Raw genomic sequence first — 27,562 nt, forward strand, 5'->3', positions numbered from 1 at the left:
CGCTGGGCCGCACGCACCTTCAGCAACAAGACGCTGGTGCTGGACGAGACGACCACGTCCACGGGCAGCTCTGGCATGCGACTGGTAGTCCGGCGGGGCGTGCTGCGCGACGGTGAGGGCTACATCTTCACGCTCAGCGTGCTGGGCAGCTCGGGCGAAGAAGAGGGCTGTGCCTCCATCCGCCTCTCGCCCAACCGCCCGCCGCTTGGGGGCTCCTGCCGACTCTTCCCACTGGAGGCCGTGCGCGCGCTCACCACCAAGGTGCACTTCGAGTGCGCTGGTGAGTGCGGGCCTGGGGGCGGGCCGCGGGCCGGCAAGGGACCTTGCTGACGCTGTGCACCCTGCAGGCTGGCGCGATGCGGAGGATGCCGGTGCCCCACTGGTGTACGCCCTGCTACTGCGGCGCTGTCGCCAGGGCCACTGCGAGGAGTTCTGCGTCTATAAGGGCAGCCTCTCAGCCTATGCCGCTGTGTTGCCACCTGGCTTCCGGCCTCACTTTGAAGTCGACTTGGCTGTGGTAGTGCAGGATCAGCTGGGCGCCGCAGTGGTTGCCCTCAACAGGTGAGCTGGACCCAGGGGGTGGGGTGGCGGGGGGAGTGGGGGGAAATGTGGTGAATGTCACTGGCTCATGGCTCACCTCTGCCCTGTAGGTCTCTGGCCATTGTCCTTCCAGAGCCCAATAGCAGCTCTGTGGGCCTCACCCCCTGGCTGCACAGCCTGACCTCCATTGTGCTACCTGGGCTACTGAGGCAAGCTGACCCCCAGCACGTCATTGAGTACTCGCTGGCCCTCATCACTGTGCTCAATGAGGTCAGTGGGGTGGGCCAACAGGGATCCCCCAGCACCTGCTCTATGGGGCCAGAACTCGTGACATCCTCACAAAGGTCTCATCTTTGGACCCTCAACTAGCTAAATCCCAGATGTCCTTGAGAGAGAGGGTGTGTGTGTGGGTGTGTAGTACTGGGAGTTGAACTCATGGCCTGTGCACTTTAGGCAATCCTCTACCACTGAACTCTATCTCCAGCCCCCTAAAATCCTCGAAATGATAGTGTCTACTTTCAGCAGCCAGTACATGCCAGACCTTCCCCATTGTCAGGTCCAGCCGAGCCTGCAGGGTGTCCTGCACATGCCCTGTTCTGCCCTTGAGGAGACAACTCTGGGCTTTGAGTCCCTGACTCACAGTAGCCAGTGCAGAGCCATGTGTGACTGGGTACCTGCCCACTGATAGCCCCTGTGCTCCCCACCCATTCCAGTATGAGCAGGCCCCAGACATGGCAGCCGAACCCCACCATGAACGGCAGCTGCGAGCCCAGGTGCGCAAGAACATCACAGAGACCCTGGTGTCCCTTCGCGTTAACACTGTGGATGACATCCAGCAGATCACTGCTGCGCTGGCCCAGTGCATGGTAGGGTAGCCAGGAGCAGTGTGCCCTCCAAACACCCAGGCCCTGTGGTAGCATTAGCTGTGCATACTGGATCTCCAGCCTAGGAGCTCCTTTCCTGGCTTGTGCCAGTCCTCTGCTGCTGCTGCCCAGCATAAGTGCACAGTGTTCCCTTGATGGTCCTGTCGGGTGGCCCAGAAAGAAAGAATAGTCCACGTATAGGGAGGGGCTGGCACAAAGTTTCTCCTTTGTGCCTTCCTCCTGGGACTGTGGTCACACCCCACTTACTTAGCCCATCTGATGTGGTGTCTACCCATAGGTGTTCATTGCCCCAAGTCTAGACTCGTGAGCAGGGCAGGGGACATCTGCCAGGGTGGGGAGGGGATGGCTCCAGAGGCTCGAGAGTAGGGTCAAGTCCTCAAGAGTATCGGGCAGCAGAGCGCTTTCTGGATGGAGGCTGCCCTGTTGCTCTATGGCCTGTATGGCTGGACCAGAGCCTCAGCATCTGCCTTACTTTTAGTTGTGTGAAAAGACACTCTGAGTGGCTGGTAGGGCCACATTACGTGGGTCCCAGGAGGAGCCTGGATGTTCCCCGGGGGTGGGAGGGTCCATAGAATCACACGCAGCAGGGAGGGTCTCGGCGCTTCAGGCCTGGGCAGGTGCTGCAGCTTGAGCCAGGGCACCTGGAGGCAGGCTGCCTGCACGCTGGCACGTGTGGGCGGGCAGCCTGCTGAGTGTGGGCAGAGTGGGCCTGGACTCTGCCTGGCCTCCACGCAGGTGTCCAGCAGAGAGCTCGTGTGCCGCTCCTGTCTGAAGACAACGCTGCACAAGTTGGAGGGGATGATGCGCATCCTGCAGGCAGAGACCACCGAGGGCACTGTGACCCCCACCACCATCGCAGACAGCATCCTCAACATCACAGGTGTGGGCAAGGGCCTCCCCTCCCCCAGCCTCCAGCAGTCTGCGCCGGGGTCCCCAACCTCCTGTGCCCATCTGCAGGTGACCTCATCCACCTGGCCAGCTCAGAGGCACAGGGCCTCCAGCCCTCAGAGCTGGGGGCTGAGCCGCCCTCACTGATGGTGGCGTCCAAGGCCTACAACCTCTCCTCGGCTCTCATGCGCATCCTCATGCGTTCCCGCGTGCTCAACGAGGAGCCACTGACCCTGGTGGGCGAGGAGATTGTGGCCCAGGGCAAGCGCTCAGATCCACTGAGCCTGCTGTGTTACGGCAACACCTCGGGTCCTGGCTGCCATTTCTCCATCCCGGAGGCCTTCAGCGGGGCCTTGTCCAACCTCAGTGACGTGGTGCAGCTCATCTTCATTGTACACTCCAATCCCTTCCCATTTGGCTACATCAGCAACTACACTGTCTCCACCAAGGTGGCCTCCATGGCCTTCCAGACACAGACTGGTGCCCAAATCCCCATCGAACGGCTGGCCACAGAGCGCGCCATCACAGTGAAGGTGCCTAACAACTCGGACCAGAGTCCCTGTGCCCCTGCAGGCTCTGCCATCGTCCAGCCCCAAACCTCAGTCAGTGTTGTGGTTACCCCAGACAGCAGCAGCCCTGAGGCGGGGCTGCACCTGCAGGTCACCTACGTGGTACTCAGCGGTGAGTATCATGGGCAGCATGTGGCCCAGCTTCCCTTCCTCCTAGCCTTGTCCCTGGGGAAGAGACACTGTCAAGCTTGTGGCTGAAGTTCAGGTCTGCCTCCTGCTATGTGGGGCCTGCTTGAAGGGCATTTGGGGCAATGGAGGAGCACAGGCTGCTCCAATGTGGAGGCTTCTGCAGCCCTATCCTCAGATGGACTCTCAGGCCCTGTGGCAGTAGGCCTCAGAGGGTGTCCCAGGGTGGGCAGGCTTCCTGGATGGGCATCCAGTGCCATGCACACCACCCCCAGAGCGCCACTTGTCTGAGGAGCCCGAACCCTACCTGGCAGTCTACCTGCACTCGGCGCCTCAACCCAATGAACACAACTGCTCAGCCAGGAGGAGGGTCAGCCTGGAGGTGCTCCGGGGTGCTGACCACAGGCCCTACACCTTCTTCATCGCCCCGGGGTGAGCACCTTCTATTGGGCTGGAGAGAATGGGTCTTGGAGTGGGCTGGGGCAGGACGGACATGGTTTGGTCTGTATTGGCCAAGGGCACGTGGGCTCTCCAAGAATCAGTGGCAGCAGAAGGCTGGGTGGCTGGCCAGGCCCAGCATCTGAGGCAAGAACATTCCAGGCCTGGATCCTGGAACCCAGTGGAGTCTGGCTGTGATACCTGCCCTGTCCTTAGCAGGACCCGAGACCCAGGCGGGAGTTACTACCTGAACCTAACCAACCACTTCCACTGGTCAGCGCTGGAGGTGTCCGTGGGCCTGTACACCTCCCTGTGCCAGTACTTCAGCGAGGAGGAGATGATGTGGAGGACCGAGGGGCTCGTGCCCCTGGAGGAAACCTCACCCCACCAGGCTGTCTGCCTCACCCGCCACCTGACTGCCTTTGGCGCCAGCCTCTCTGTGCCCCCCAGTCGTGTCCAGTTCACTTTTCCTGTGAGTGGCCCATTCCTTGGTCTCTGCAGGGTGAGAGGGCTGAGTGGACTCCAGCTCTATCCTTGGGGAGGCCTGTGAATGGCTGGTGGCTCTGTCTTCCCAGGAGCCAGCCAGTGGCGTGAACTCCATTGTTCTGCTGACCTGCACTGTGTGCTTGCTGACCTACGTGGTCATGGCTGTGATCCTGCGCAAGCTGGACCAGCTGGATGTTGGCCGGGCCCGCATCATCCCTTTCTGTGGGAGGGGAGGCCACTTCAAGTATGAAATCCTGGTCAAGACCGGCTGGGGCCGAGGCGCAGGTGAGGGGGGACAACAGTGGATGGGAATCTGGGACTTGCCCGCTCTGGGCCCCAGCTGCCATCCCAGGCTCTGGCAGCTTCTGCAGTGATCATGGTGATGGGTGTCCTGCAGGTGTTCAGGCTCCCGAGTGCTGCGCAGCGGGCTGGCTCGTGGAGGCTTGAGGTGACCTCACAGACCCTGGTCATCCTTCGTAGGACAGTTGTGGGTAGTCCTTGCTCTGCAGTGTGGGGCTGCAAGTGTGGGCTCAGGCAGACAGCGAACATGAGCTCAGCCACCAATGAAGGTTGTTCTGTGACCTTTGAAATTTCTTTCAAAACACACGCAGTAGGTTCACCAGTGTGAACTCCACATGTGTCAGGACACACAGGGAAACGCGTGTGTTCTTAGCACACAACTTGATGCGAGCTCCAGTGCTTGTTGCGTCATGCAAGCCTTCTGCCTCGTGTGCCTCGGGAGTGAGCCCTTCTGTGCCTGGCGAGTGTCACACTTGAGGCCTGCCGACTTCCAGCGTTTCCCTTCTCCTGGTGTTTGGTACTTTGCAGTGTCTCCCTGCATTCCTTGGGAGGTTTCCTCAGTCCCTGAACTGCTGGGACAGCCACCTCCTCTGACCACCTCCCTTACCTGGGGGAGTCGGTCTGGCACTGGTCGCCTGTCGAGTGTTGGATAGGGCAGCACAGCCTCCTTCCGGCCACCCCTGCAGCAGCTCCGATGTCCTTTGATTTGAATTTCAGTGTTACCATTTTTCTTTATTTTTTTTTCTTCTGGGTGCTGAGGATTGAACCCAGGACCTCATGCATGCTGGGCATACCCCTACCACCCAGATAGACACCTGTGGCCTGCCATTTTTCATTTTTTAGCTGTATTCTCACTGGTGTTGTCTAATTCTCTCTTTGATTATCCATTTTTCAGAACTCACATGAGTTAGCCAGGTGCAGTGGCACATGCCTGTAATTCCAGTGGTTCGGGAGGCTGAGGCAGGAGGATCGAGAGTTCAAAGGCAGTCTCAGCAACTTAGTGAGGCCCTGAGCAACTCAATGACACACTGTCTCTAAATAAAATACAAGAAAGGGCTGGGATGTGACTCAGTGGTACAGCCCTCGCCTAGTATGTGCAAGGCCTTGGGTTTAATCCTCGGTGCCACCGAAAAATAGCACAACTGCAGAACAGGGGCTCCCGTGCTTGTGACTGGATAACTTGCCTGGTTCCGTATGCAGTGGGCAGCAGACCCAGCTCACCTTTCCCATCCCCAGGTACCACAGCCCATGTGGGCATCATGCTGTATGGGGCAGATAGTCGGAGTGGCCACCGGCACCTGGATGGGGACAGAGCCTTCCACCGCAACAGCCTGGACATCTTCCAGATCGCCACCCCGCACAGCCTGGGCGACGTGTGGAAAATCAGAGTGTGGCACGACAACAAAGGTCTGGGGCGGTGCTGCCGTGCCCTGTCCCCACTAGCACCCCGCAGCCTTCACCTCATCCCGTCCCTTCCACAGGGCTCAGCCCCGCCTGGTTCCTGCAGCACATCATTGTCAGGGACCTGCAGAATGGCCGCAGCACCTTCTTCCTGGTCAACGACTGGCTGTCTGTGGAGACGGAGTCCAACGGGGGCCTGGTGGAGAAGGAAGTGCTGGCTGCAGGTGAGGCTGCCAGCCGCAGGTGAAGATGCTGCTGCCGCGGGCGGGGCTGGGGCTGGGGCTGGGGGTTTTCTGCAGCCTGCTGTGTCTCCTCCCAGGTGAGGCGGCCCTGTGGCGGTTCCAGCGCCTGCTTGTAGCCGAGCTGCAGCGGGGTTTCTTTGACAAGCACATCTGGCTTTCCATGTGGGACCGGCCACCTCGGAGCCGCTTCACTCGTGTCCAGAGGGCCACCTGCTGTGTCCTTCTCTTCTGCCTTTTCCTGGGTGCTAATGCTGTGTGGTATGGGGTCGTGGGAGACGCCACCTACAGGTGGGTGCCTATGGGTCAGGATGGTTTCCCTCGCCCAGTGCCTTGGGCCCACTGCCCATCCTAACCCAGCCTGGGTTTTCTCTCCTGCCACAGTGTGGGGCCTATGTCCAGTCTGATCCCACCCAGTGCTGACACAGTTGCTATTGGCTTGGTGTCCAGCGTTGTCGTCTACCCTGTCTACCTGGCCATTCTGTTCCTCTTCCGGATGACCCGGAGCAAGGTGGGCTGGGGCCGGGGCTCAGAGCTCCAGGGTAGAGCGTGAACCCCTTTGTTGGGCTGAGAACTATGCTGCCCAATGCAGTGACCAAAGGGGAAAAAAATCAGAGAACCAAAAGCCAATTCTTTGTAAAGGTCAACAAAATAGACAAAATCTTAGCTACACTGACCAAAAAGAAGAAGACAGAGAAGACTCACATTGCCACATCATGAATGAAAGGGGACGTTGTCATGCACCTCATGGAAATTGATAGGACAGACACGGAACACCATGAGTCCTACCTGCCCCAGGCAGAGAAGAGCAGGGGACCTACCGCAGAACTAGAGGCACTGCCAGAGCAGCCCCGAGAAGTAGGTGGAGCATCACAGTGAGTGAGGAAGCCAAAGTGGCATCCACAAAGAAAAGCCAGGCCAGATGGCCTCATGGGTGAATTCTCCTGCACAGTTAAATAGTCATACCAGTGCTTTTCAAACTCCTCTAACAAGAGGAAGGGACACTTCCTAACTTTTCCATGAGGCCAGCACTGTCTTAGCACCACAGCCAGACAAGGAGATCACAAGGAAAGAAAAGTGCTGCACTGTCCTTTACAGAGGCACACCCCTGCTCCTCAGCAGTGCCGTGCACATGGAGCCTGCAGCACCAACGAGGGGCAATGTGGCCAAGGCGTTTGCCCCAGGGCTCGAGGACAGTGCTATAAGCAAAATCAAAGCTTTTTTTTTTTTTTTTTTTAGTGTGGTGCTAAATATCGAACCCAGGGCCTTGCATATGCGAGGCAAGCACTCTACCACTGAGCTACCTGCCCAACCCCAAAGATTCATTTCTTTAGTTGTACTAGTCATATTTCAAGGGCTTAAGAGTGACATGTAGCTGGAGTCTACAGTGACAGTGTAGGTCTGGAACATGCCTATCATTCTAGAACATTCTTGCACAATACTAGTCTGGACCATCATATCTGCTCAGGAGATGGCTTATCTTGCTCCCCTGAGCAGGGGCCAGAGCTGGCTCCTGCTGACCACCTGTGGTCTCCTTGCAGGTGGCTGGGGGCCTGAGCCCCACCCCCACAGGACCTCAGGCTCTGGATGTGGACAGCTGCCTGGACTCCTCTGTGCTGGACAGCTCTTTTCTCACCTTTGCAGGCCTCCGTGCTGAGGTGAGACTCCTGCAGGGGTCGTGGCACTGCAGGGGTTGTGGCAGGTGGAGGCCCTGCCTGAGCTGGGGTCCTGCTGCCTCAGGCGCCTGCACTCTAAGGCGTCTGTGTACTTGTCAACAGGCCTTGGCTGGGCAAATGAAGGGCGACTTGTTTTTGGATGATTCTAAAAGGTAGGGCTGCCTAGAGGAACGGTGAGCCTTGGCCTAGGCCGGCTGTGCCTGTCTGTGTGCCCTCGTCCAGCATGTGTGGTCTCTGGCATTGTCATGTTGTCCCCACAGGTCTGCTCAGGTTACCCTTGCCCCTGTGCTCAGTGCCTGCGTAGCTGTGTGTGTGACTGGGCTTGGTTCAAGTAGATGCAGAGGTGTGTCCCCTGCCTGAACCCTTGCTGATCCGTGTCACCCCACAGCCTAGTGTGCTGGCCGTCCAGCGAAGGCACACTCAGTTGGCCAGACCTGCTCAGTGACCCATCCATCATGGGCAGCACCCTGCAGCGCCTGGCTCGGGGCCAACTGGGCCATGGACTGGGCCCAGAGGAGGATGGCCTCTCTCTGGTCAGCCACTCCTCACCTTCCAAATACTTCTCAGCCTCAGGTGAGCCAGGGTGGGAAGGAGGGAAGGCCTGAACCCTAGGTGTCCAACCCTGCCTGATGTGTCCTGCTTCCTTTAGATGAAGACCTGATCCGCCGGGTCCTGGCTGAAGGGGCCGGCAGCCTGGCTCCTGCCCAAGATGCCCATGTAGAGTCAGACCTGCTCACTGGCCTGTGAGTGCTCGTTCCTGAGGGAGAGGTCATTCTCAGATGGGTCTGGTTGGGGCAGTGGGAGCTCAGACCAACTAGCCCTGCTTCCTGTCTCGGAGGGATGAGGGGTTCCCTAGGATGTGCTGGGAAGTGGGTGTGTAAGCAGGAAGCAAGGGGAGAGTGGCCATGGTATCTCTGAGCTCCCAGCACCACACCCACCTGACTTAGGAGAGGCTTGGGAACTGCCCAGCAGATGAGTGTGGGCCATGGCAGTGCCCCTGCCTGGGGGGTGTGCAGAGTCCATGGTTCTTGCCCTGTGCCTCAGGCCCAGTGCTCCAGGGGAGAAGACGGAAGTACTGACACTACAGAGGCTGGGAAAGAAGCAGCCACCCAGCCCGGGCCTGACTGGGCAACAGCCCCCATTGGCAGGGCTCTCCAGGACAGGTGCGCTCATAGGTCAGATACCCCTTCCACACCCTCCCTCTGGGCGTGCAGTCACACAGCTATCTCTGTCCTCAGGACTAGCGGAGGGTCTGCGGAAGCACCTGCTGCCTACATGGTGTGCCTCCCTGGCCCACGGGCTCAGCCTGCTCTTGGTGGCTGTGGCTGTGGGGGTCTCAGGGTGGGTCGGTGCCAGCTTCCCCCCAAATGTGAGCGTCATGTGGCTCCTCTCGAGCAGCTCCAGCTTCCTGGCCTCCTTCCTCGGCTGGGAGCCACTTAAGGTGAGTGGGTTGGATGGGGTGGGGCCGCCGGCCTCTTGCTGGCTGGCTGATGCCACCCGCACCTCAGGTCCTGTTGGAAGCCCTCTACTTCTCACTGGTGGCCAAGCGGCTGCACCCAGATGAAGACGACACCTTGGTGGAGAGTCCAGCTGTGACCCCTGTGAGCGAGCGAGTGCCCCGGGTGCGCCCCCCCCATGGCTTTGCACTCTTCCTGGCGAAGGAGGAAGCCCGCAAGGTCAAGAGGCTGCATGGCATGCTGAGGGTGAGCTCGGGCCTCAGCAGCAGCACCTGCTCTCCATCCCCCTACTCCTAGTTCCTGGCCAGCACATGCATGTCCCCCTTTCTTGACCACAGAATGCCCTCTGGTGGGCATTTGAAGTGCTGCAGCTCCTGCCTTGACTCCTCACCCCTTAAACCGACCAGCCCCACTCCATGCTGCTGGGCATCCCAAATCCCTGCTCCCATTCATTTTTTTTTTTTTGGTGGGTCATGGGGTGTACCAGGGATTGAACCCAGGGGCACTTAGCCACTGAGCCATGTCTGAGCACCTTATTTTTTATTTTGAAACAGGGTTTCACTAAGTTGCTTAGGGTCTCGCTAAGTTCCTGAGGCTGGCCTCGAATTTGAGATCCTCCTGCCTTAGCTTCCCAAGAACTGGCATTCCAGGTGTGGGCCACCATGCCTGGCTCCCACTTGGCTTTATAGGGCCCTGGGCGCAGTAGCCTTGTTCTTCAGTTGCTTGTGTGTCTGCCTCCAGGAGAGGCCCTGGTGGGGCATTTGTGCTGCTCCTTAATGCCAGATACCCTGGCCAGGGATGGTTTGCTGACCAGCAATCCTAAACCCCTGCCCTGATGCTGTGGCCTGGGATCCACTCACAGCAACACTATCCCTGTCCCCAGAGCCTCTTGGTGTACATGCTTTTCCTGCTGGTGACGCTGCTGGCCAATTATGGAGACGTCTCGTGCCACGGCCATGCCTACCGTCTGCAGAATGCCATCAAGCAGGAGCTGGATAGCCGGGCTTTCTTGGCCATCACTCGGTAGGGACACCCCAGGACACACACTTGTCTGTTGGGCCAGGGTGACACTGATGCCCACCAAGACCAACTTTGATCTTGCTTAGATCAGCCCAGCCCCTTGAGGACATTTGGAAATATCTAGGTACATGTTGGTTGTGAGCAATGAAAGAGGTGCGACCAGTGTCCAGTGGGCAGAGACCAGGGAGACTGCTACGCATGCCACAGTGCACAGCACAGCCCTAGGACAGACAAGGCACCATGCTCTAGCCTTTTCCTCTCATGCTGCAGCTATAGAGCTTTCTGGGACTCTGGCCAAGTGGAACAGGGAAGCCACTGGCTGGAGTGTGTGACTCTGTCTTCTTCCACTGATGGCAGGTCTGATGAGTTCTGGCCGTGGATGTCCCATGTGCTGCTGCCCTACGTCCACGGGAACCAGTCCAGCCCCGAGCTGGGGCCCCCGCGGTTGCGGCAAGTGCGGCTGCAAGAAGGTGAGGCAGGTGGAGCTGTCCGCACTTACCCTTGCTCCTTCCATACAGCTGTGGCTGCCATATTTCAGCTGCACAGCTTAGCTGTGTGATGTTCACCCTCATCCTGACTCAGCTTCCTTTCTGTAAAACAAGAGAGGACAATATCTACCTCCTGGGTTTCTGGGAAGGTTCTGGGAGGTCAGGCAGCGTAGGAGCTTAACCCAGCTGGTAGAGCAGTGACCTTGCCTGTTTGGGGTGTGACCGCGACCTGGGCTCCTCTGCATTCTAGCACTCTGCCCAGACTCTCTGGGCTCAGGAGTGCCCATGTGCTCAGCCGCAGGAGGCTTCAGCACCAGTGACCATGGCATTGGCTGGCAGAGTGGAGCCCACAACGACTCTGAGTCCTGGACCTACTCTGCTCCTGACATGCTGGGGTGAGCAGAGCCAGGGCCCTGGGGCCCCTGCAGGTGGGAGGGGGCCTTTAGAGGAACCCCTCGCCAGCCGCTGGCTCCCAGGTGCCTGCAGGCTGGGATGGCTCCAATACTGGTCCTCCCCACAGTGCCTGGTACTGGGGATACTGTGCCGTGTACGACAGCGGCGGCTACGTGCAGGAGCTGGGCCTGAGTCTTGAGGAGAGCCGTGCGAGGCTGGGCTTCCTGCAGCTGCACAACTGGCTGGACAGCAGGTGGGCACTGCCTGTCCCAGCAGGTGCTTCCCCTGCAGGCCTCTGAGTCTCCCTCCCAGCCAGCTCTCCGTGGCTTTGTCACTAGTCTTCCTGGGAGGCCTCCTCACTGGCCAAATGCAATGACTACCCCCACCATCCTGCGTCGCGCCCCCTGCCCTCATCAGGCCCTCTCTGCATGACCTATCCCACCGACCGTGCCCTCCGTGCAGGAGCCGTGCAGTGTTCGTGGAGCTGACGCGCTACAGCCCAGCTGTGGGGCTGCATGCCGCCGTCACGCTGCGCCTCGAGTTCCCCACCGCTGGCCGCGCCCTGGCGGCCCTCAGCATCCGCCCATTTGCACTGCGGCGCCTCAGTTCCGGACTGTCACTGCCTCTGCTCACCTCGGTAGGCAGCTCGCTGGCAGGGCTGGGTCTGGCCCCTCCACCTGAGGGGTGGGGTCTCCTCAGTCCCGGCCCGCCCCTCCCTTCCCAGCCGGCCCCTCCCCTGCAGGCTCCTCCCCGCAGGCCACTCCCCTGCAGGCCCGTGACCTCGCCTGCGGCCACCCACAGGTGTGCCTGCTGCTGTTCGCAATGTACTTCTCAGTAGCGGAGGTGCGCACCTGGCGCAGACAGGGCTGTCTTCGTCTAGTGCGGCCTGGGGCCTGGGCACGGTGGCTGCTGGTGGCGCTGACCACATCCACGGCGCTGGTGCGCCTGGCCCAGCTGTGTGCCGCTGACCGCCAGTGGGCCCGCTTTGTGAGCGGTCGCCCGCGCCACTTCACAAGCTTCGACCAAGTCGCACAGCTGAGTGCCGTTGCCAGAGGCCTGGCCGCCTCGCTGCTCTTCCTGCTCTTGGTCAAGGTGAGGACAGGACAGGCAGGCACGGGGCTGGGCACAGACCCAGCGCCGCAGGCTGACGCCCCCCACCTGCAGGCCGCGCAGCAGCTACGGTTCGTTCGACAGTGGTCAGTTTTTGGTAAGACGCTCTGCCGCGCCCTGCCGGAGCTTGCAGGAGCCACCTTAGGACTGGTTGTGCTCGGTGTGGCCTATGCCCAGCTGGCTGTTCTGGTAGGTGACTGTGCTAGGGACCCTCCGGGAGGGCTTTGGCCTGGCCACCCCCTCACTGGTGTTGCTTCCCCACAGCTGGTCTCCTGCATGGACTCCCTCCTGAACGCGGCCCAGACACTCCTAGTGCTGTGCCCAGGGTCCCGGGGCCCCATCCTGTGTCCCGCTGATTCTTGGACCCTGTCCCCGTTGCTGTGTGTGGGGCTCTGGGGTCTGCGGCTGTGGGGCGCCCTGAGGCTGGGCGCGGTCCTCCTGCACTGGCGCTATCATGCCCTGCGGGGAGAGCTGTACCGCCCAGCCTGGGAGCCTCAGGACTACGAGATGGTGGAGCTGTTTCTGCGCAGGCTGCGCCTCTGGATGGGCTTCAGTAAGGTCAAAGAGGTGGGTACGGCCCAGTGGGGGGGAGAGGGACGCACCCTGGGCCCCGCGAGCCCAGGGTGCAGCCGGACTGACCGAGCCCCTGTGTCGCCCCCAGTTCCGCCACAAGGTTCGCTTTGAAGGAATGGAACCACTGCCCTCCCGCTCATCCCGGGGCTCCAAGTCCTCCCCAGGCGCACCCCCACCCAGCGCTGGCTCCAGTGCCTCACACCCCTCCACTGCCTCCAGCCAGCAGGACGGGCTGAGTGTGGGCCTGGGCCACCCGGGGCCACGGGGGGAGTCTGAGCCAGAGCCCTCCCGCCTCCTTGCTGTGTTTGAGGCCCTGCTGACCCAGTTTGACCGCCTCAACCAGGCCACGGAGGACGTCTACCAGCTGGAGCAGCAGCTGCAGAGCCTGCGAGGCCACAGGAGCAGCAGGACTCCCACCTCACCATCCCCCAGCACCAGGCCACTCCTGCCCAGCCACCCTGCTCAGCCAGGTCGGGGTATGGACCTGGCCGTAGGACGCAGCAGGCCATGCCTGTGGGCTAAAAACAAGGTCCACCCTAGCAGTCCTTAGCCCCAGGGAATCTGGGCCATGCCCCTTCTTTGGGGGCAGGGCCTGTGGCTTTGCTCTGGCCCCTTGGAGCCAGGGTGGACACCGCTCAGTATTATCTTCTGCCACCCTCAGGGTTTCGGGTCGGGCAGAACAGCTACACGCAGGTTTCCCAGGGAGCAGGCGGGTGGGTCTGCCTGTCTCTGGGCTTCAGCACTTTAAAGAGGCTGTGACCAGCCAGGACCCAGGGCCCCTCCCCAGCTCCCTGCAGGAACAGCAGCATTGGACCAGCGAGAACCTGGCTCTGAGTCGCTAACTTATTTCCCCCAGTCCTCAGGTACAGCGGGCTGTGCCCGGCCCACCCCTGGGCAGCCATATCCCCCTCGCTAAGGATCCAGGCTTTCAGGAGAGTTGAGCTGCACCTCCTGTGGTCCGCCCCTAAGTTATTACCTCTCCTTTCCGCCCCCGCAGCGCACTCACCTCCAGTGCCCCGCCCCCCGTCATGTGTCTACCATTAGTAATTTATACAGGGTTAAAATGTGTGTGTTTTTCTATGTCACTATTTTTCACTAGGGCTGATGGACCTGGTGGTTGAAGCTAGGCCCTGTGGCTGGGTCAGAGTCTGGGGCACAGCTGCCCCGGACCACCGCACCCTTTGTTTCACTCCCCTGCCTAGCGCCTGGTGGTGACAAGGCAGCACCCAGCCTGCCAGTGTCCGGTCTAGGCAAGGGCAGGAGTGAAGGGTGACAGGCAGGCAGGGGAAAGGACCCTCCTGGGGCTGGCTCCCAGGACTGGGGAGGTGAGCGTGTGACAGTGTGAGTGTGTGAGGTGGAGGTCTGGGTGTGAGCACCAGGGCTCCACTGATGTGGGAGGGGCTGTCCCCAAGAGACCCAGGATCTGAGCATGCTCACTTCTGGGGCCACAGCTGCAGGTATACCCTCAATCCTGCCCCCAACCCCACAAAACGGACAAAGTCAAATAAAGGAGCTGTCTGACTGCTACCTGCACCTGAGTCTGAGCGCCGGGGACACATGGCCAATTTATTTTCATGTATACAGAACACTGTCCATCATCCTGTGGGGGGACAGGGAGGAGGTGGCCCCAAGCCTGGCCACAGCAAGCCCTGGGCACATGCTCGGCCTCACACAAACTCGGTGAAGTCGTCCACTGAGGAGATGAGGCGCTTCCGCTGGCCTGCCTCACAGGTGGCTGTGGCCTCAGCTGGGGCCTGAGCCTGGGCTCTGGGGTGGGCTGTGGACTGCATCTGTAGCAGAGGCAGGCTGGGGTTCGAGTAGTGGGCTTCCTCACGGATCTGAGGGGGAAAGAGGGCCTTGGCAGCAAGCCCAGGAGGGGTGGCACACACTTTGCCCAACCCTTGTCAGCACATCTCTGAGGGAACCTCATCCGTCCTACCCGGTGGCGGAGCCGCTTGATATGGCGGAGCCGGGCGATCCACTTGGAGGGGTAGATGTCGGTGGGGTTGGAGCGACTGTGGTGCACCTGTGAGGCCATCTGGGGCCGGGAGGCAGGGTGGTCAGCCCCCATCCAGGGCACATGCCTGCCATCCCGCCCCAGGATCTGCCTTCACTCACGTTTGCGTGCAGGGCCATCTGGCGAGCCACAAAGGGCAAGTTGCGGTCAGACACAATCTTGGCCACGCTCGTGTCCACAAGGCCCTCCATGTCTGGGGAGATAGGTGCTCACACCGGGCTCGGCCCCTGTGCCACCCCACCTATCCCCGAGCCTCACCTTTCCTGCACTGCAGTGACAGCAGGTTGCACTCGTAGTCCAGGGGTGTGATGATCACGTGGACAAAGTTGAACTGGCCCTGCCCAGATGTGGGAAAGGGCCATCCTGTCAGCAGCATGTCTGTGGGCCACCTCCTGCCTCACTGACCTCAGTACCAGGCTTGTTGGTAATAGAGGCTCACGACCTTGATGGCAACACTCTGCCATCTGCCTTCTGCCATCTGCCTTTGTGCTTGAACTTGCTCCTCACCAGCCTGGGGACAGCCATACCCAGCCCACTCCTGGCCTGACCCGGACCTCAGGACATGCTGGAGCACTTAGGTCCACAGGCACACAGCTCCAGTACCCCCACACACTGCCCACCAACATGGCCCCATGGTCTGCCATGAAGACAAAGCAGGCAGGCCTGGTCTCCACACTGCCACGCAACCTACTCCCAGCCATGACCCCTCAGGTGGGCCTGGGCACCCCATCCCAGCTGTGCTGCCACCTTGGCCTCTGACCTGTCCAGGAGGAAAGATGTAGGTGACAGAGCTCAGATGTTGCTTGGGCACCCAACACACAAGGACCCCACTCACCTTGATGGTGCCCAGCTTGAAGTCCTCCCCAGAGTCATTGTAGATGATGGAGACAAAGTCATTGCCCAGGTGTCGCTTCTTGTCACAGCGGTGCTTGTCCACATCCTTGGTGGGCATCAGCGTAGCAATATGGAAGACAGCTGTGGGCAAGTGAGGCTGGGCTGGGTGGTAGGCACAGCCCCAGGCAGGGCAGTACAATGCGGGGTGTAGGGCTGGGGTCAGAGGGTCTCAATGGAGCTCCTCGTGCCTCCCACCAGGCAGCCCCTGGATTCTCTGGCAGCTGAGGGCCTACTGGAGCCACAGACTCATGCCCCTGCTGGCACACAGCTCCCCCCTGAGGGCAGCAGCTCAGCCACTGCCTGCAGGCCAGCCCTTGTGCCGCACCACCCAGCCCCCAGGAGTGACTCATGCACAGGAGGTGTGGCCCACCTTGCATGATGTCATCGTGCCAACAGTAGGTGAACTGGCCATCCTCGCCACACACGTCCAGGCCACCCAGGTACACCTTGTCGGGCTGGCAGTCCTTGAGCTCGATGAGCCTGCCAAGCCCTGTCAGGAACTCTGTGTACCTGTAGGAGCCGTGCTCATTGGAGAGGATGGCCAGCTCGCTGTTGCTCTGTGGGGAGAGCCAGAGGAGCAGGGTGGCACCCAGCCCAGCCGTCAAGGGTCCCGAGCTCTGCTGCTGTCCACACTCCATGCAGGCAGCTACCCAGCCAGATGGCATGGTACCACCCCGGACTCCTGCCTCTCCCATCCCATATTTAGCAGGCTAGCAAATTTTAGGTTAGTGCGCTCTTCAAAATACACCCAGAGTGCTGAGGCTGTAGTTCAGTGGTCTCTACATTGCTTGCCTAACATGCAGGAGCCCTGGGTTCCATCCCCACCCAGAAGCCTAGCCCCACACCCCACCCACTCCACCAAGGCTACCAGACGGGCGGCACCCCAGCTCCTGCCACCTTCCTGTGCTCATTCGGGGCCAGACTGCCCCAGAGGCCTTTGCACCTTCTGTTCTTGAACCTCTCCCCACAGTCCTCATGACTCACCTACCACATGCCTAAACATGAGCCTCACGGCTGAGTGCCTGGCACAGGGCTCCACAAACACCATCAGAGGACAAGGGAGTACCCAGAGGAGGGGGCAGAGGGCGCACATTCCCCCACTGCCCCAGGAAGAAGCCCACAGCCCACCCAGCCCGAGAGGGCCTGCCAGCCCAGTAGCCTCACCTGGCCTTCGCCCACATACAGCACAGCAATCTTGTGTGTGTCATACGAAGGGATCTGGTCAAGGAGTTGCACGGACCGCTCGAAGGACTGCAGCCACACAGAGCCTGTCTGAGCCCTGGCCAGAGGCCACCCCATGGTCCTGCCCACCCCACAGAAGTGCCCTACCTGGGTGGGTTGTCCCTGCTACCAGCTGGGCTCTGACCACCACTGCCCAGAGCAGGGGCCTCCCTGGGGAGGAGGGTGTGCCTACCTCATTGGGCAAAAGGATGGGCTTGTTGGACTCATCACCAAAGAACGGCGAGTGGTAGAGCTGCAGGAACACGAAGCTGGGGAGGGGTCGGTGGTGAGGGTGGAGCTGGGGCTCAGGGCCACCCCTGGGAGAGCAGAGGGCCAGCACCTAACTGGCCAAGGGAAGACAACAGGACCTGCCCTTGGCCTGCTCTGCCTGGGGTGACTCAGCTGCCCTGTCCCCAGGCACTGTCTGGGAGCTGCGGATGGGAGGAGGCCTACCTGGGGTTGATGCCGGGTACTTTCTCAGCACTGGAGGCTGCAGCTCTGCTCTTCAAAGTGTCCCTCTCCACCCTCTTGCCCCTGCGCGATGGGGCTGAATCGGAGATGGTGTAGCCTCGGGGCCGGAGGCCACTGGGAGAGCGGGGGCAACTGGATGGCAAAGGACCCTCGGGTACGGCGGGGCCCCGGCCCTCTTCACCTGGGGCTGCCCAGGCCACACTTTCCCCATCCAGGATCCCAGACTGGGATCGGGCCTTGGCCTCAGGGCTCAGCCGGCCAGCATCAGCCTTGTCCCCAGGGTTCCCAAGGATGTCCTGCAGTGTTTGCAGCTCAGGCGAGGAGCTGGACTTGCTCAGGGTCTGTGATGGCTGGAAGGAGGGGTCCACGGAGGGCCGGCCACCCTCAGAGGAGACTGCTGCCTCAATTGGGATGCCCCCCGCAGCCAGCTCCTCAGTGTGGGGCTTCTCCTCCTGGCTGGAGGCCGAGGATGACTGTGAGACCCCAAAGAGGACCTTGGTCAGGTTTCTCCAGAGGCCTCGTCTGCATCTATGGTCCCCACACCCCCCTGGGCCCATATTGAGCAAAGGATCTGGGACCCCATGGACCAAGGGCACTGCAAATGGGGGCCATCCCAGATAGCCACAGGGAACTCAGATGGCCCCAAGTAGGAGGAATGTGGAATAGCTAGCTATTTTTTCAGATGAGAAACATAAAATTCTGCCAGGTTCACAGGGCAAGCTAGTGTGGGGCCAGGAGGTCTGGTGCAGGCTGACTCTCACCTGCAGGCGCCCCCCCCCCCACCTCCCTGGTGCAGGGCTCTGTCCTGGCATCTTCCACGACACTCACCCTGCTGTAAGCCTCAGAGCGCCGGCAACATCTGTCTGCACTTAACATTACCTCCAAATCCTCCAACTCGGGGGGCTCCCCTGGTACATGAGTCTCGCCTGGACTCCCCTCCTCCAGAACCACAGCAGAGTCTGAGAGAACACAGAAGGGGCTGCTGGGGGCTGGGTCAGGCCCTGGCACTCATGTGGCCTCAGAATACCAGGCTCTTCCCCACCAGAAGGGACAGGGTTCTGCCTGCTGCTGTCACCATGGAGCAAGCTGGGGAGAGGTCGCTGGACCCTTGCACTGGGGCCTCCTATAGGATCACAGAGGTCACTGGCACCAGCTCTGCCCACCCAGGTGTCCACCAGAAGCCACCTCTGAACCTCCAGCAAGGTGGGCAGGTGAGGGCAGGACAAGGAAGAAGCCCCATTCAAGATGGTCTCAGCTTGGGAGGGGTGCAGTCCCTGAGACCAGCCCCCAGAGATCCAGGAAAGAGGCTGAGCTTCTCCAGGACTTGGGACCTGAGGAAGAGGCTGATGTGGGGGACAGCGCCATTGACAGACTGAGCCCACTGTGAGGCCAGAGGCTTGCCTTCAGGTCCCAGCCAGGCCCACAGCAGGTATGCTAGGAGTGAGGGACCAAGGTCCCTAGACAGCATTTTCCGCACAGCATCAGGGCAGCCCGTGGGTGAGAAGCAGCCAAGGGTTAAAGCAGCCTGTGACGCCCACACACGGCAGCCCACTCACTGCACACTGCCCTTCCTGCCAGTCTGCAGGGACCCTGGCCAGCTGTGACGAAGGCAGATGCAGGCCACCATGAACCAGGGCAAGGTCAGCTCAGCTGGGCCCTAAGGCCAAACTCAGTACCCAAGAGCTGCCACCCACTGGCACCAGAGACCAGGCCACCCCACCTGCTGGAGGCCACGTGCAGCATGGAGCAGGGCTCGGCACAAAGGGCACAAGTCAGGGGCTCCCACTGCAAAGCAAGGCATCTGCACAGGTGTCCTCATGCGGTCGGGACCCTGCTTCCCGAGGGCGGCGAGGCTGACAGGGTCATGGAGGGGTGGCCAGATGAGGGACGATGAGAACAGCGTCTCTGCAGCAGACGGTGCTCTGCAGCAAACATCATTCCTTAAAGGGATGCGCGAATACCTGCCCAGGAAATGCTCCTGTGCAGCTGTCCTTGGCAGCTGGACTGGTACAGGGAGGAGAAAGAGGCCACTGCAAGGGAACCACGTGAGCGGCCACGTCAGCAGCAGAGATTACACACAGGCCGAGCAGAGAGGACAGGCATAGACCCCGAGCCTGGAGAGGAGAGAGGGGAGGGCCAGCGGCGGCCGGGGCCAGCGCACTCGGGCTCCCGGCTCTCCAGGCAGCTTGCAGGGACCTCTGGGTGGGCAGCGCTCCCCAACTTCTCCTGACAGCAGACATCCTCAGCCTCTAAGTACTATCTGCGGCCACATGAGGGAGGCCAGAGGGTGCAGCATAGGATGGGGCCAATAGGCCTGGAGCACACAGGCTGGCAGGCTCAGGCACCCCAACCCCAACCAGGCAAATGTGTGTTCGCCTGTGGTGTCTCCTGGAGCCCTGGTCCCCGGGCCTCCTATACAGGGTGCCAGCCAAGCTCCATTGAGCTCTACCCATTCCCAACACTGCCATCCCCAGCAGCACCTGAGCGGCAGACAGCAGGAATCAGCTTCTAAGAAACAGGGTCCCTTCAACAAATGGGAGCCTGCTCCCAACATCAGGGCCCAGAGCACCTGCAATCCCCTGAAGATGTGCAAGGACAATAGTATGGGGGGCCTCAGCAGAGGGAACCGTGTGCCCCAGTCAGGCAGCTCACGGCCTGCATGTAGCCCTGCCAGAGCTCACCTGTATTAGAGCGTGGGAGAGGAGGGGGCCTGGCCGTGCCAGCTGCCGGCACTGACAGTGACTTGTACAGAGCCGTGTCACGGTGCTCCTTGAAGCGCTCAGCAGCCATGAGGGCGTTGGACAGCTCTTGCAGGGGCATGTTGTTGATGTCCGAGGAGAAGGGACTAAGTGGGTTCTCAAGGCTCATCAGCCAGCTGGTGTTCCCTGGGTAAGGCAGGGCAGCATCCCTCAAGTCTCAGACCAGCACTTCTCACTGGCCATCCCCTTGGGCAGCCTCCACGTGTGCCATCCCCAACGGCACATGCCTGTACTTAGGCTGTGGTCATGTCCTCCCTACTGGACACCAAGCACTCTGCTACTCTAGGTCAATCTCAGGGACACTGCAGGGCAACTGGAGCCTGCTACAGCCTTGTAGGTCAGCACTGTGTGTCCTCTTCTACCACCTCCCAGGCTCCAGGCCTCTGCTAAGCCCTTTTGGCTGAGATGCCTGTTATGGGAAGAGTTACATCCCTTCAGAATTCCACATCACACCCTAACCCACAGGACCTCAGAAGATGACTGCATGTGGAAACAGCATCTGTAAGGAGTGAGATCATGTGAGCGGGTCCTATTCCAGCTGGTATCCTCATAAGATTAGAGCCAGGCACGGTGGTGCACACCTGTAATCCCAGATGCTCCAGAAGCTGAGGCAGGAGGATTATGAGTTCAAAGTCAGGCTCAGCAACTCAGCGAGGCACTAACCAACTCAACAAGACCCTGTTTCTACGTAAAATATAAGAAAGGGCTAGGGATATGGCTCAATAGTTAAGCATCCCTGGGTTCAATCCCCAGTACCAAAAAAGAAAAAGATTAGGATACAGATGTGTAGAGAGATGACCACGTGAGGACACAGGGAGAAAGCAACATCTGTAAGTCCAGGACGGAGGCCTCAGAAGGAGCCAGCTCGCTGGCCTGAATTTCCAGTCTACAGACCAGAAAACAAACCTCTGCAGTACAGGCTGCCTTGTTTGGTGCTTTGCCATGTCAGCCTGTGCAACCCAGAGCAGGCCTGTTTGGACACACTGCCTCTGGAGACCCAGCTTCAGAATCTCTTAGCCCAGATGCCCTGTGCTTGCTGCTTTGTGTGGCCACAACAGTAGGGTAACCATTCCACTATGTGGGGATGGGGCCCCTTCCAAGGGGGACCCAAGCTCAGAGTAGGCCTGATCAGAGTAGTCCACCTGGCCTCTCAGTACCTGTGGGCCTTCGGACCAAGATCTCGGCCCAGCCCTGGGTCAGCAGGGGTACATAGGCTGCGAGATTCGTCTTCTCTGGTGCTAGAACCTGGGCACCCACAGAGGCCTTCTCCGGCTTTGTAGCTGGTACATTCTGTGGTCCTGCAGAAGTGCAGCCTCCTGGGATATGGGAAGCTGGTGCATCCAGGGCAGCAACTCGAAGGCCATGTCCCCCTGCAGAGGACCAGGTGGGAGGGCTGGTGACTACCTGCCCAATACAAATCCACTAGTGCAGAGCTAGAAGCTCCTCCCAGGGTCTGGTCAGACTGGAAGCACCAGGCCAATGTCTACAGGGGGCTACAGTAGTAGCACTCAGCCCCAGGCCTGGCCCTCTAAGGTTGCTAACCTCAGTGGGCCCAGGTTAGCCGAAGGGGTCCCAGACATACCTGGACTACAGCCCATTCAAGTACAGCAGAAACAGCTTTGGGGTGAGCCAGGCAAGGCCCAGAGTTGCTCCAGGGCCATGCGAAACACTAGCACCGTAAGCAAGCCCTTCAGCCACAAGGGCCTCACTTCATGACTATGCATAGGGTGCTGCCCTCCCCATACAACAGCAACCAGGGAGGCAGCTGGGAACTCACCCGACATGGAGCGCACCCGATCCCGGACCCCGCGAGACACCTGCTGCCCAGTCTGGGATTCCAGCTTAGCAGGCGCCTCTTTTGTCTGTCTCACGTGCAGGCCAGGGTTGGAGCTAGGGACAGAAGTGTCCAAGTACAGGGTAAACAAGGACTCCCCCAGGTCTCCAGGCTAGCAGGGCACGGGGGAGAAAGAGCAGTCACCTTGACTCTGGGCTGGCCTGCAGATCCCCAGAGTCCAGGCCCAGCAATGAGCGGGTCCCAGCTCCCACACTGGTCGTCACTGTGACAAGCTTGTTCCCAACCAGCCAGGTTTTGGTCCTGCCGCCTGCCAGGAGAAATTCTCCCACGGGAGACCTGAAAGCAAAAAAGTGTCGCCTTCCAGCTGGCCTGGAGCGGGGCTCCCAGAGATGCCTCAGGGCAAACCACTCCTGAAGGCCAGAGTGGCCCTGATGGCCTGCACAGCTGCACTTGTCACCATGGTGTGGCTTGAGGCTGTACCTCCCACCCTGGAGCCCAGGTCACACCTCTTGGGTACTGCCGTGAAGTTGGAGAACACGTATCGGGCCATCATATCCAGGCACGTTTCTGTGAGCTCCAGATGGAGATTTTTCAAGTTGTCATCAGCCTGGGCCATGGAGTTCTCGTCTGCTGACCCCAGGCTGGCACTGGTGAGGGATGTCTGTATTCTGCTAGAAGAAGTCATGGCCAGGGTCAGAGTGCCAGGAACGGCCGAGACACCTACCACCAGGGGCAAAGCTCAATGCATGCACAGGCCAAAAGGGCCTCGCTCCCAAAAGACCCCATCAGGACCAGGTGCAGCGGCCAGCTGAGCCGCAGCTTCGCAAACCATGTGGACCACATCATCCCAGGGAGGAGGGAAACACCTTGCAAGAAAGACCTGGGCCCTCTGGTCAGAGCAGAAATTTGAGATTGGTGAGACAGGCATCCCCTCTGCCCGAGCACATAGGAGAGTTAGTCATGGTTGTAGCAAAACAGCTTAATCATGCAGAGTCAAAGACCATGGGGAACAGAGCAGGATTGCATTCTGCCCACACAGCCACTACTTCCATCTAGGATAAGGAGGGCTGGGCTCAGTGAGAGACAGGGCCAATGCAGCACTCCACACACCCCAGGGACCAGGGGAAGGGCTTATGTAGGTTTAGCTGTCACAAGTTTCACAGCCCTTAGCCACATTAAAGACTTACTAAAAAAGAGCTGACAGGAGCCTCACAGAATGCCTCTCCATCCCCCAACTCCTGGCCAAATACCCAACAGAAGAGGCTAGTCTGTGGCTGGAGCCAAAGCAGGCATTAATAAGAAGCTAGGTCCCAGAGCACAGGATGTTGAGGCTAGGAGGGGCTTCTAGGTGGACACAGGCATCCCCTCTGCTAAGTGCAGCCTGGGCCAGCAGGGTGACCACAGGTAGGCAGCTGCCTAGAACCAGTCTCTGAAAGCTTGTGCCTGCCCCTGCGCCTGGGGGCTGGCTTGCCCTTCCCAAGCTGCCCACCACCCCTCCACCAAAGTCCCCAGTTCCCCTCCAGCTATCACAGAAAGTAGACCTTTCCCAGAAGGAAGTCCAAGAAGAAAAGTCTACTCTACAGACTGTGACAAAGCCAAACTCAAACCTGAATGTCTCTATTGAGCCTGCACAGGCCCTGCTTTAATTTGAAAAAGCCCTTGCCCTCTGGGGACAAGCCTGTGGAGGCTACCACTGGCTGCCCAGCTTTCTAGAGCAGCTGCCCTGGCCAGGGTGCCCAGACAGGCCTCTGAGGTTGACATGCAGCGGCCCATGCTGTACAGGTCTCAGGGACAGAATGCAACCTTTCCACCCCTGGCCACCAGGATCCCTTGAGGGTCAGGCTTTCCTCTAGCCCTGGCCAGGCAACAAGGTCATGCAAGCAGCCCCATGCACCGCCACCCGGGTGCTCACGGGCCAAGCTCCAGGTCTGTGCCCCCCTCCCGACACAGCCCCGCTACCTGCGGACCACATGATCAGACACACTGACGCTGCGGCACCGGAAGGCCTCGGCTGCAGGGCTCTCCTTGAGTTCTTTCACAGGTGGGGAGTTATTCGAGCCTTGTTTGGGGGCTCTGGCTATCCTCAAACTACCAGGTGAGGAAGGAAGCCCCAAGCCCCAGAGAGCCCAGCTCCCGGGAAGGGGAAAACAAGCCATTGGAGGGGTGAGGTGGAAAGGTCCCAGGCCACAGGGTCAAGATGGAGAGATCCCGCGAGATGAACAAAAGAACCATGCCAAAGGACAGTTAGCAGGGAAGAGACAGAAAACAAAACGCATAAAAATACAACTCGTAAGGCGACTGAGAGCAGCAAGGTTTCACAATGATACCAAAACAAAGGACATTGGTGCAAATTAAACATGTGGATTGCCCGCACGGCAGGTTCCAGGCTGTGCTGACCAGGTGTCCCCACCCAGCTCTGGGACCCAGGAGGCACCAAGATCATGATGGCCAGGCCCAAAGAGGAGACTCTGGCCACTGACAGTCAAACTCACACCCTTGCCCCAGCCCCAGCAGCCTGAGCAAGTGGCTTCTAAGTGTAAGTCGCACTGGAAAGTGCCGTATCCCACATAGGGAGAGCCAAGAAAGCCTGGGCAGGAAGTGGGGGCAGGCGGGGCAGCCATTCAGTAAGTGCAGACGAGAACATAGAGGCCTAGCACAGCTTTTTTGTCAGACTTGGCATAAGCGGTCGTGATGGTAGAGAGGAGCGTGCCCCCAGGTGAGCAAGTGGAGGAAGAGGGCAGCCCTGGCTGCAGGCTGGGTTAACCAGAGGCCACAGGGCTGAGCAGGGGGTGTACAGGGTTCCCCTGCCCAGGCTGAGTCACAGCTGCCCTGATATGACCCTGGGCTTCTCTGGTGAAGTGAGACCCAAATCTGGACACCTACAGCCAGCACCCCAATCCCCAACTCAGCAAATCCATCCATACTTGTGACCTAGGCAGGCCAAGATGGCAACCCCCAGGATCTAAAATGCCAAAGGCCATAGCAGGCCAGCCTGGTGAGTGTAAGGCATTAATGGTCCTTGTAGGCCCTGCCTAGTCTCTCAAATCCTGGGCATCTTGCCCCAGCAGACCCTATATGGTGGCACACCTTCAACCCCAGCTCCTACACCCACTTACTGGCCTAGAAGCAGCTGGCCAGCCCCAGCTAAATACACCGCAGTGGTCACAGGGATCCCACCCCATCCAACACCAACACCAGGCACACCCATAGCACACCCAAACCTTTTGGGCCTCTCGTTGAGACTGGTGCTCCGTGCTCTGAAACTGTCCTTCTCGGGGGTGTCATCAAAGGACAGGAGGACGTTAGAGCGCAGGCCCTGGAGTAGGACAGACTTAAGCTGTGAGGTGGTGCTATGGGAGGCCTGGGGCAAGCTGCAGACCCAAAAGATGGTGGCAGCTCCACTGTCCTGTCCATATCTGGCTGGGTAGTGAGCCAGGCTCAGCAGACTGAACCCCTCCTCCTTCTCCCCTGCCAATGTCCCTGCTCTACCACAGATGAAGTGGATCCTGGCACTAATAGACAAAGGCCCCTACTCCATGGGCTGACCTTAGTGATGTAAGGGACAAAATCCTTCCGGAAGGGCAGGCGACACCTAATGAACCACATGGCAATAACATGATGGGCCAGGCACACGATGTACTGGTTGAACCTGAGGCAAGAAGAAAGGGTCAGCCCTGGTACTCCCTGCGGTGGCTGAGGGCAGCAGCCAGGTGGAAGCAGAGGAGCCAAGGCCTCGTCAAGGAGCGGGAGGGCCTGGGAGCCAGCACTTACTTGGAGGGGTTAGTGTACGGCAGGGAGATGGCAAACACACTTGCATACTGCTCTGCAGCAAAGTTTCTGTAGAGATGGGGCAGCCTGGCCAGAGCTGCGATGTAAGGACCACCGTGAGGGGAGCCCAGGCCAGCCTGCAGGTAGACCATGGCCACTGGCAGTGTCACTAGGGTCTTGAGCTTTATCTCTAAAAGCCAGGATAGCCATTCTGGTCCAAGACAGGGAAGGCCAGGGCCACCTGAACATGATCTTCCTGATGCTGGCCTGGGCTCTCCTTTCCAATCCAGCAAACTACAGTCCTCAGGCCAAACCTGGCTTACAGTCTGCACCCATATGACCCACAAGCTAAGAACAGTCTTTATGTTTTCACAGGGTAGGAAGCAAAATAAAATAAAAAGAATACACAAGAAAGCCCCTGTGTGGTCCAAAGGGTCTTCTCTTTGGTCCTACACTCTGTTCTGATTCCCCAACATCTAAGGCCTGCTATTGGCCAGATATATACAAGGTGGCAGGAAGGGGCAGACAAGGCACCCTGAACTCCCGGGAGTCACCAAAGTGGAGTGGACAAAGTGGGGTGATGTGGCAACACCCAGTTGTGGTATGTACCCTGACGGACAGAGGCTGTCAAGGGAATCTCCTGTTGGGGAGATTTTTCCAATGATGTCAAGGGAGGAAAGAAACAGCCTCTCCAAGGCCACTTAGGCAGCTGGCAGGATGTGCCATGGCCAGGTTCTCAAGGCAGGCCAGCCTGTGCACAGGGGGACAGGGACTGGGAGGGGTCAGCACCAGGCACTACAGTAGGCACAACCCAAACCGAGGGTCCACCCTGCATGCTTGCCCACATGTGCACTGAGCACATGGGTTCACAGCTGGGGCCGCACACACTCACTGGACAGGAACTCCAGGAGCGGCACAGCCATGCTGGCCGTGGCAGAGATGTGTGTCAGCTTCACCACCAGGACAGGCAGCGCCTTGATGATGATGTCGGGCATCTCCACGCTGCAGATGGCTAGGGCCACCACACACTGGCTGGCACAGCGGTAGATGAGGCCTTGCTCCAGGCAGTAAACCATCTCACGCTACGGGAAGCAAGACGCCTCAGGCCCTGCCCACAGGGACGGAGGGCTATCCATCCTGTCCATCCCCAGGCCTCATCTCTTTGGCCAGTTCTGGGAGGTTCCAAAGGGGTTGGGGGCAAAACTCAATATGGTCCCCAAATGACTGTGGCAGAGCCAGCCACCAGCCGAGCAGATCCAGGCAGCCTGCATAAGTGGGCTGCTCCAATCAGGTCCTTCCTGACCCCACTCCACTGACCAGCAGGATCTGGCTCCCCAACCCATCCTGAAACCAGGACATGCTATGCCCAAAGCCCCTTTGGTTTTGGTCCCCCTAACAGGGGCTGGCCATGCTGCCAAGGGGAGGTGCTGCTTGACGCAGTGAGGCTACCAGCTACCTTCTGGGGTAATGCCAGAATGGCAGGCCAGCCACACAGGAGGGGCAGAGCACATCCTGGGACAGGTCTGCCAAGCTCAGCCTGAGGAAAGGAGAATGCAGTGCGAGCTCCCAATAGCATCATAGGAAAAAACTGGGGTCTGGGGAGGCAGGCCTGAGCCTGAGGTGAAGGTGCAAGGACCTCGAGTGGGCTCTTGACCTCTCCAGTGTTTCCATTTCCTGACACAGTGGGTGATGGCAGCAGCACAGGCCAGAAGAGCGCTGTGTGTGCTTTCTGCACTGACTGTAGGTGCAGAGGGAGCTGAAGCTCTGGGCCCTAGCCTGCCCTTCCCACTGTTCAAAATAGGCCTAGTCGTCCTTCCCAAAGTCACAGCAGGGACAGGCCAGGGAATGCTTCTGGAAGGGAGTGAGGCTACTGGGGAGAGGAGGCCAGACAGGTATACCCAAGGGCCACATTAAAGCCCAGACCCCCCAGAGAGTTCAGAAACGCCAGGGATTCAGACACCTGTAGTTTCAGGTTGGCCAGCAGACAGGGACAAATGGCCAAACTGGGAAACAGAGCCAGCTCACCTGGCTCTGGCCTAGCAGCCAGTC

General features: G+C 59.6%; 2 protein-coding genes across 25 annotated transcripts in view; one reads left to right on the forward strand and one right to left on the reverse strand.

The window, feature by feature from the left end:
• The window catches only part of Pkd1 (polycystin 1, transient receptor potential channel interacting), a 42,182-nt gene extending 28,067 nt beyond the window's left edge, over positions 1-14,115 (forward strand). Inside the window, 29 exon segments of the mRNA XM_048789361.1 lie at positions 1-280; positions 348-561; positions 651-810; positions 1,254-1,406; positions 2,160-2,304; positions 2,382-2,993; positions 3,283-3,439; positions 3,665-3,917; positions 4,021-4,216; positions 5,468-5,638; positions 5,713-5,856; positions 5,952-6,162; positions 6,256-6,382; positions 7,413-7,529; positions 7,650-7,699; positions 7,936-8,120; positions 8,197-8,290; positions 8,592-8,710; positions 8,786-8,988; positions 9,056-9,250; positions 9,888-10,027; positions 10,382-10,494; positions 10,763-10,907; positions 11,033-11,158; positions 11,368-11,542; positions 11,707-11,997; positions 12,070-12,204; positions 12,280-12,582; positions 12,677-14,115. Coding sequence (XP_048645318.1) covers positions 1-280; positions 348-561; positions 651-810; positions 1,254-1,406; positions 2,160-2,304; positions 2,382-2,993; positions 3,283-3,439; positions 3,665-3,917; positions 4,021-4,216; positions 5,468-5,638; positions 5,713-5,856; positions 5,952-6,162; positions 6,256-6,382; positions 7,413-7,529; positions 7,650-7,699; positions 7,936-8,120; positions 8,197-8,290; positions 8,592-8,710; positions 8,786-8,988; positions 9,056-9,250; positions 9,888-10,027; positions 10,382-10,494; positions 10,763-10,907; positions 11,033-11,158; positions 11,368-11,542; positions 11,707-11,997; positions 12,070-12,204; positions 12,280-12,582; positions 12,677-13,138 — 5,676 coding nt within the window. The 3' untranslated portion in view covers positions 13,139-14,115.
• Positions 14,107-27,562, reverse strand: part of Tsc2 (TSC complex subunit 2) — a 34,611-nt gene continuing 21,155 nt past the window's right edge. For 3 of the 24 annotated variants that reach the window (XM_015490909.2, XM_015490915.2, XM_048789368.1), the window contains 22 exons: positions 26,970-27,050; positions 26,406-26,595; positions 25,517-25,610; positions 25,292-25,394; positions 24,967-25,061; positions 23,705-23,833; positions 22,252-22,416; positions 21,929-22,081; positions 21,728-21,840; positions 21,108-21,320; positions 19,873-20,076; positions 19,153-19,221; positions 18,020-18,150; positions 17,174-17,664; positions 16,914-16,989; positions 16,664-16,750; positions 15,870-16,056; positions 15,441-15,580; positions 14,864-14,942; positions 14,707-14,798; positions 14,528-14,626; positions 14,107-14,426 (listed from right to left, as the gene is read on the reverse strand). In XM_015490909.2, coding sequence (XP_015346395.1) covers positions 14,256-14,426; positions 14,528-14,626; positions 14,707-14,798; positions 14,864-14,942; positions 15,441-15,580; positions 15,870-16,056; positions 16,664-16,750; positions 16,914-16,989; positions 17,174-17,664; positions 18,020-18,150; positions 19,153-19,221; positions 19,873-20,076; positions 21,108-21,320; positions 21,728-21,840; positions 21,929-22,081; positions 22,252-22,416; positions 23,705-23,833; positions 24,967-25,061; positions 25,292-25,394; positions 25,517-25,610; positions 26,406-26,595; positions 26,970-27,050 — 3,162 coding nt within the window. In that variant the 3' untranslated portion in view covers positions 14,107-14,255. Of the gene's footprint in view, positions 14,427-14,527; positions 14,627-14,706; positions 14,799-14,863; positions 14,943-15,440; positions 15,581-15,869; positions 16,057-16,663; positions 16,751-16,913; positions 16,990-17,173; positions 17,665-18,019; positions 18,151-19,152; positions 19,222-19,872; positions 20,077-21,107; positions 21,321-21,727; positions 21,841-21,928; positions 22,082-22,251; positions 22,417-23,704; positions 23,834-24,966; positions 25,077-25,291; positions 25,395-25,516; positions 25,611-26,405; positions 26,596-26,969; positions 27,051-27,562 lie in introns of those variants that run through there. The other 21 variants (XM_015490919.2, XM_048789365.1, XM_015490922.2 and 18 more) reach the window with 18 other exon arrangements.

The sequence above is a fragment of the Marmota marmota genome, unplaced genomic scaffold (assembly GCF_001458135.2).
Source record: "Marmota marmota marmota unplaced genomic scaffold, marMar, whole genome shotgun sequence".
Taxonomy (NCBI): Eukaryota; Metazoa; Chordata; class Mammalia; order Rodentia; family Sciuridae; genus Marmota; species Marmota marmota.